General features: G+C 39.6%; 1 protein-coding gene across 4 annotated transcripts in view; it reads right to left on the bottom strand.

The window, feature by feature from the left end:
- The window catches only part of Ccdc175 (coiled-coil domain containing 175), a 52,333-nt gene that overhangs the window by 18,059 nt on the left and 26,468 nt on the right, over positions 1-7,806 (bottom strand). For all 4 annotated transcript variants that reach the window (XR_001236804.1, XR_001236805.1, XM_013521950.1 and 1 more), the window contains exons 9-10: positions 3,856-3,992; positions 2,095-2,205 (exon numbers count right to left, since the gene is read on the bottom strand). Coding sequence is in view for 2 of the 4 variants with exons in the window: in XM_013521950.1 (XP_013377404.1) it covers positions 2,095-2,205; positions 3,856-3,992 (248 nt within the window). In the remaining 2 variants the exon portion in view is untranslated. The remainder of the gene's footprint in view (positions 1-2,094; positions 2,206-3,855; positions 3,993-7,806) is intronic.

Raw genomic sequence — 7,806 nt, forward strand, 5'->3', positions numbered from 1 at the left:
TTTAGCTATGACAAATTGTGCTGCTATAAACATGGGTGCACATATGTCTCTGTAGTATGATGTTTTTAATTCTTCTGGAAAAATACCCAGAAGGGGAATAACTTGGGTAAGTGGAACTCCTAATCCTAGTTTTGTGAGGAATCTCCACACTGATTTCCACAGTGGTTTCACCAACTGACATTCCCACCAGCAGTGAAAAAGTGTTCCTTTTTCCCCACATCCTCTCCAGCATTTGTCATTGGTTAATTTCTTGATGATAGTGATTCTTTCTGAGGTGAGATGGAATCTCAGTGTTGTTTAAAGTTGCATTTCTCGAATGACTAATGACGTTCAACATTTTTTCATATATTTATTCGCCATTAGTATTTCTTCATCTGACAAGTGCATATTCATCTCAGATGCCCATTTTTGGATTGAATCTTTGAATTTTGGGGGCCTTATATTTTTAAATTCTTTATGTGTTCTAGATAGAAGTCCTTTGAATGAGGGGCAGTTGGCTAAAATTTTTTTCGCAATTCGTGGGTTTTCTTTTTACTGTGTTGGTGATTTCTTTAGATGTGCAAAAACTTTCAGTCAGATGAGATCCCAGTTGTTGATTCTTTGAAGTATTTCCCATGTAGTTTGGTTTTTGTTCATGAGCTCTCTGCCTACCCCAATATCTTTGAGATTTTTCCCTACTTTCTCTTTCAGTAGATTTAGTGTTTCTGATTTCATATTTAGATCTTTGATCCATTTTGACTTTAATTTAATGCATGGTGAAAGACATGGGTCCAGTTTTAGTTTTTGGCATGTGGAAAGCCAGTTTTTCCAGCACTTATTAAAGAGGCTATCTTTCCAGCATTTATTAAAGAGGCTATCTTTCTTCCCATGAACATGTTTGGCCCCTTTATCAAAGATAAGGTGGCTGAGTGTGTTTGTAGCTCTGCCTGCATCTTCTAATCTGTTCCACTCATCTTCAGGTCTGCTTTTTTGTCAGTATATAGGTGTGTCTTTTAAGAGGTGGCTGGACTACAGTGTGTGATTCTGGGATCAAGGGTGTGTGATTACTAAATTAGCCCATAATTGGCTGGCTCCAAGGCAGGATGACATGGCAGAGGGGCATCACAGATGACAAATAGTCCATGGCAGGCAGAAGGCAGCAAGAACAAGAAGCAAGAACAGCAGCCTTCTTCTGTCCCTTACATTCTATCTAGACTACCCACCCACAGCCAGGGTGGGGCACCCTTAATCTTAGCAACCCAGCATGAATCAACCTCAGCATCACATCCTTAGTCCCAGCATCGCACAGCCTAGATCCAACCACCTTGGAAAAGCCCCCACCTTGACCACATGAGGTTTTGGGGGGACATCTAGATACAAGCCATAACAATAACTCTTCCCTTCATTTTGAAGTAGTTTCTGACTCAACAGATAAATGTAAAAAGTAATAAAAACAATTCCCATATGTTTTCACCAATGTCTCCAAAAATTATCATTTTACTGTATTTGTTTTATCATTCTCATGATGTAATTTTGTTTTGTTTTGTTTTCATAAATGTAATTTTAAGTGTCAAAAATCCAGTTATGGAAGAGCACAATCCCATTTTTAGATATACACAACACACACATATATACATATATAAATATATTTAAAAGTATGTATAGCAAACTGTTAACTGTGATCATCTTTGTGGAGATAGGGAAAGATTAAGGCAAACTTTTATTTTTCAAGGTACACAGTTCTGTATTTAAATTTAAAAATCAGATATAGGTATTAGCTTACTAATCAGAAAAAGTTGAAAGTTTAAGTGAATTAGAATGGCAGAAATGAATAACATAAAGGGTCAGTGTTGTTCAAAATCTCAGGCACATTCTTGTTGCCAGACCCAGGGCTTGTCCATTGTCTAGCACTCTCTGTGGAATTTAGAGCCTGTCTCTTCAGTTAAGGGGTCAGTATAATGACTTTCCTGAGCAGGGAAACAGGGAGCTAGTTATGAATTTTCTTTCTCATAGCATATTAGAAATCAGCATAGATTTATTGTTATCCCTTATTAAAAAAATAAAATGCAGACATTAACAATTCCAAAGAGAAAAAAAAAAACCCATAAAACATACTTTTGAAGATCATTAAGTGTAATGAGTCCTTCTTCCATATTTTTGATGTCTATTTGTCTTTGCGCTAGGAAGTTTTCTTTTTGTGTAATAAACTCCAGTTGTCTCTGGTTTCTACCATGAGAAAACAAAATTAGTTGTTGAAAGTTGTTGAAAGCTGAAATAATCATTTTTAGCAAACATGAATAATTTTTAAAATACTGCGGAAATTTTAAACCATGAGTGATTTAACAAATATACTAGTAAAACATAGAAACAGTCTTTTTGCTGGCAGTGGCTAAATACATACAAACTTACACATAGGATTTTCCTAAAATTTATGAAGCCCCAAGCCACTGAAAGAACATTAACCACAATAATAAGTACAGAAGAGCAGCATTACATGTCATCTCTTGGGATGTGCACTTTTCCGATGTGCTTATCAACCCTGGCCTGTTCTGCTGAAAGATGAAGTGACTCATCTTCAAAACTTCCACAGGCAGAGTTGTGCCCCACCTCCAGAATTTATGTACACCCTAACCCCCAGTGGATAGAGAGATTAGGGTAACAAAAAGGCAGAGATGAGGAACACGAGGGTCAATGTTTTAATATAGTTTGAACAATAACAAAGATGGGGCTTTGGAAAGTAACTAGGTGTGGCTGAAGTCATGAAGATGGGCCCTTGTGATGGAATTGATGTGCTTATAACAAGAGGCACCAAAAAACTCTTCCACTATGTGAGGGGAGACAGAGAGAGAGAGAGGGACAGAGAGAGAGCAAGAGAGAGACAGAGACAGAGACAGAGACAGACAGAGAGACAGAGACAACAGAGAGACTCTGCAACTCAGGAAGACATCCTAACCTGAGTTCCTGTCTTAGTTACTTTTCTTGTTGCTGAGACAAAATACTTGACAGCCAAAGTTAAAGGACAAACTGTTTGCTTCAGCTCACAGTTTGTAGAGGTCTTAGTCCATGACTGGCTGGCTCCAAGGCAGGGTGGAATGGCAGAGGAGAACAGTTTATGGTGCACACAAGGTAGCAAAAGCAACAAAGGGACTTTAACAGCATCTTTCTGCCCCTTTTATCTTAAGCAGGCTACTTAGGGAAGGCAGCACTCACACCCTGGACGCTAGTGCCCTTGATCATAGCATTGCACCATGAATCAATCCCAGTGTCACACACTCTAGATTCAACCACCTCTGAAAAAGCTCCATCTATGACAACATGAGACTGTGGGGGGACATCTAGACACAATTTCTGCTGCTTAAGCAGCCAGCCTATACAATTTTATTATGGCAGCCTGACATAAGACCAGAAAACACTTGATGAAGATAGGTATGGTGGCAATGCCTATAATTCCAACACTATGAGAGGCTGACACAGGAGGATTGAAAGCTGGATCCCAGGTTGGGCTACTTAGTGACTTAGTGAAACGCTGTCTTAAAGTAAAAAATAAAAAGAGAGCTGAGAATATAGCCTAAAGTGAAGGCCAAGGGTTCAATTCCAAGTGCTGGAAAAAATTATGGCAACATAATTTTTAGTGTTACAGTTATTCATCATCAACCCACTTTAGGATTCCAATTGATAACTAATTTAGTATTGATTTGGGGAAGGTTTTTGCTTGAAGAATACTAACAGTCTCATTTTCTGAATGCTGTACATATTGTATAAGATGAAACAATTGCCACAATTTTCTGTAGCTTAAATGCCACAATAATGAACATAAAACCAGCACCCATAACTATGGCATGTTGATTGATGAAGGAATTATGGATTGAAACATACTCATCATAGATCTTCCGTTTCTGCAAAAAAACTTGATCTTCCTCAGTTAGCACAATCCTATACTGTTGTAGAATAGTGTTCAATTTCTCGTGTAGCTCTTTGTTCTCTAACTGAGCTTTGTGCAGCTTTTCAGCCAGCTGAAGGAAAAACAAAGAAATCAAGTGAGAGGACTTGCTTCATGATTCCTTGGAAGGCATCAACGTCAGGGGAACATTTCTGTAGAATATTAAGAGTATTGTTTAGCATTAAATGAATATGTTGCAAATGTTGCGTGGTTTAATTCTATCACAAATATGCAATTGTACATCTTGGGGCCTCTTCTACAACAGAAGTATAGAAATATAGTAAACCTGATGTAAAACCATAAAGTAATCCATATTGAATAGGAAATGGCATTAACAAACTTGACAATTCAGCATCATCTGCGTGTCCTTTTCTCAGAATATAAACTATGGTGGGGTAAAAAAAATGCAACATTTGCAAAACCCTTGCTCAAAACCTCTTTGAATAGACAGTATGCTTGCTTCTTCTTAAGTATAGTTGATCGTCTGCATCTTCAGGTTTTGTGTCTGAGGATTTTACTACCTACATATGGAAAATATTTGAGAAAAAATGTTCCAGAAAATTTTAATAAGCAAAACTTGAATTTGCAATGCACTAAGTACTAGGCAGATGGAATGTACTTAAATGAAGTGATGTGTAGGCATTGTATAAGGCATTATAAATTAAATATAATTTAATTTAAAGTTAACTTAGAGCATTGCAAGGTGGCATCTAGGATAAATACAAATACTATGCCATTCATTGTACCTAAGAGACTTGAGCACCCTTGGGTTTTGGTATCTGTAAGGCTTTCTTGGAACCAACCTGCCACAGATACCAGGGATGACCGTGTTTCTATTTGAGGACAAAATAATAGCACCCATTAGTGTTCTGTGTGAGTGAACAATTTTGTGCTTGGATGCCTCCATTGGATTGTTTCTTTTTAAAAAATTTTGTTTGTCTTTTTGAGACAGGGTCTCACTATGCTGTTTAGGCTGGCCTTGAGCTCACTTTGGAACCCAGGCTGGACTTGAACCTGCAATGATCCTCCTGCCTCAGCCTCCCAAGTGCTAGGATTACAGGCATGCACCCAATGCCTGGCTGGATTGTTTCAAATGAGGTAAGAAAGTTAGGTTTAGTAGAAATGGTGAGTAGTTCAAAATAAACTGACCTTAGGACCACTAAAATTGCTGGACACAACCTTCTTCAGAGTGTTGAAGAACTAACAAGATAATGAAGTCTATTGAGGCCTAATTTGAAGCAAAACCAGGAATACAGAGAGAGAAGGGTGGTACTCAAATCCCTCCTGTTTGAGCACATTTACTAGTATGGAAGAAACCCCTCAGGAACTGGGCTTTGGCTGTCTTCTGTGGCAAGGGGGCAAAGGCCAGTGCAGCAAGCTCATCCAGACCTGGAGCTGGAACCTCCTACCAATATAGCCTGGAAGCCCAGAGAATTTTCCAGGGAACATTAAGGCAGAATAAGGTGGTTTGGAACACATAACCCCCACACACCTGAGGGAAGGTAAGTGTAAATTTTGCAAGGGCTATGGATTGAAAGGAGCACCCCCCCATATTTGCCCCTTTGAGCAAGTGAACCATACTGGTTTAGGGGTTCCAGACCATTCAGGTAAGATAACAGCTGAAAAATGTAGAGCTATGGACTGAATATTGTCTAACAGCTCCTACCATAGGGAACAAATGGAAAGACAACAATAATTTGCTCTAAATACAAAAGACAACTTCAAAACCAAATGAGCCAAGAAGCTAACTGTGTCAGGTTTCTGTTATGCATACCAGTAACAGAATCAGAGTAGGCTCAGCCCCAAAGAAAAGCCATCTCTCATGCTAAAAGGTCATTAAACCCCAAATGGAAAGACTTTCATTGGTATCAGTCTCCTAGGAGGGAACTGTCCTAACGTCCCCACTGACCTTCAGGGCCTGGGTGCAGGCTCAGAGGGAGGGAGATGTTACACTCTGTAACAAAGAAGAATTTGAAAGTGAGGTCATCTGCACTGGAGAGCAAGAAGATAGACCAGTAGCTGTGAGGCAAAGAAGATGAAGAAACAACCCACAGTGTGGTAAAAAAATGTTTGCCAGTGGATGCCCCATCTTGCTCCTTTAGGACAGGGAAGCAATGCGGGAGCTGCCCCTTTGCTGTAGAACTCTCTGTTGGCAGGTGAGGCCTGCGCAGATGCCCAGCCCTGCTCTTTGGCACAGGGAAACAATGTGGGAGCTGCCCCATTTCTGTGGACCTCTCCATTGGCAGGGGAGGTGCCCTCCCACAACCAGCCACCTGAGGAACCCAGAGCAGCAACCCCTGAATGGCCACCATTGGGTTCATGGCTGAGGCCCATATGTTTTCCACTGATGGTCTGGAGGCCCTGGTACTGAAGGCCAGCTTTCCACCACCATGGTAGTTGTGGTCTGAGCTGTGTACCCCACCAATGGCCTGGGTTTCCTGGGCCCAGTGGTCCACTGCCTTCTACCACCTTGAGATAAGTCTGATGTCCATGTAAACTAAGGTCTCTAGAGACCTTCAGCAAGTTGCCTGAATAGCATTTGGCTCAGCACTTTCCATATGACATCCAAAAGGACAAGATGAAGGAGCAAAATGCAATCTCAGAACTCAACTCCCCCCAGAACAAGTCTAGGAGACACTGACATAGGAGAAATTGGAAGTCACATACCTGAAATCTCTGAAATGATCAAAATTGAAGTAAAGAAACAACTCCAACAGGCCATAGAAGAAATCAGATAAGAAATAATCGCCCAGGTAAAAAAAGAAATGACATCAATAATGAAAGAACTGCTCAGCACATCTAAAGAAGACACATACAAAAAAATAGATGAGCACAGGAAAACAATGGAAACATTAAATGAACAATATAGGTCAGAACTAGAATGCATGAAACAGATTCAAAGAGATATCCAGGAAATCAAAACTTCCATTGGAAACTGGCAAAACCACTTGAATGAGGCTGAAGATAGAATCTCAGATATTGAAGACAGTATGGCAGCTAATGATCATGAAAGGAAGGATCTCTTAAAATCAACAAGGATCCAGGTAAAATCAATCCAACAGTGGCAAGATGAGGCAAAGAGAAATAATGTAAGACTAATAGGAGTCAATGAAACAGCAGGAGGCAACACAAACGACATAAAAAGAATATTTGCAGAAATAATAGCAGAAAACTTCCCAAGCATGGAGATTCTGAAGTACAGTAAATGAGGCATACAGAACCCCAACTAGCCACAACCAAAATAAAACCACACCAGACATATAATAATCAACATCCTAGATATCCAGCAAAAGAACAGAATATTAAAAGCTGCTAGAGAAAAGAAACAGATTATCTATAAAGAAAACCTCATTAGAATCACAGTAGACTTCTCAACACAAACCATCCAATTGAGAAGAGCCTGGAGTGAAGTATTACAGGTCCTGAGATGAAACAATTTCCAACCAAGACTGATGCACCCTGCCAAACTGTCCTTCAGATTCAATGGAGAAATAAAATATTTCCATGACAAAGAACAACTGAAGAACTTCATGAGTGTCAAACCATCATTGCAAAGAGTACTAAAAGATGTTCTAGACAGAGGAAAAACATGACCACAATTTCAGGAATGGAAAGGAACCCTTAAGCAGAACAAGCAAGTAAACAAGTAGAAAAAGTAGGAAACCAACAGCAAGTAAATAACATGACAATCATAAGTCAACACATCTCAGTTATAACCATTAATGTAAATGGCCTCAATTTGCCAGTCAAAAGAAACAGACAGGCAGAGTAGATTAAGAAACAAAATCCAACGATATGGTGTATACAGGAAACACATTTTACTCAAAAGGAAATCCATAGACTGAAAGTCAAAGGATGGAAAACAATCCTCCATGCAACAGGAACCC

Source organism: Chinchilla lanigera, unplaced genomic scaffold (genome assembly GCF_000276665.1).
Source record: "Chinchilla lanigera isolate Chin_1 unplaced genomic scaffold, ChiLan1.0 scaffold00065, whole genome shotgun sequence".
NCBI classification, from domain to species: Eukaryota; Metazoa; Chordata; class Mammalia; order Rodentia; family Chinchillidae; genus Chinchilla; species Chinchilla lanigera.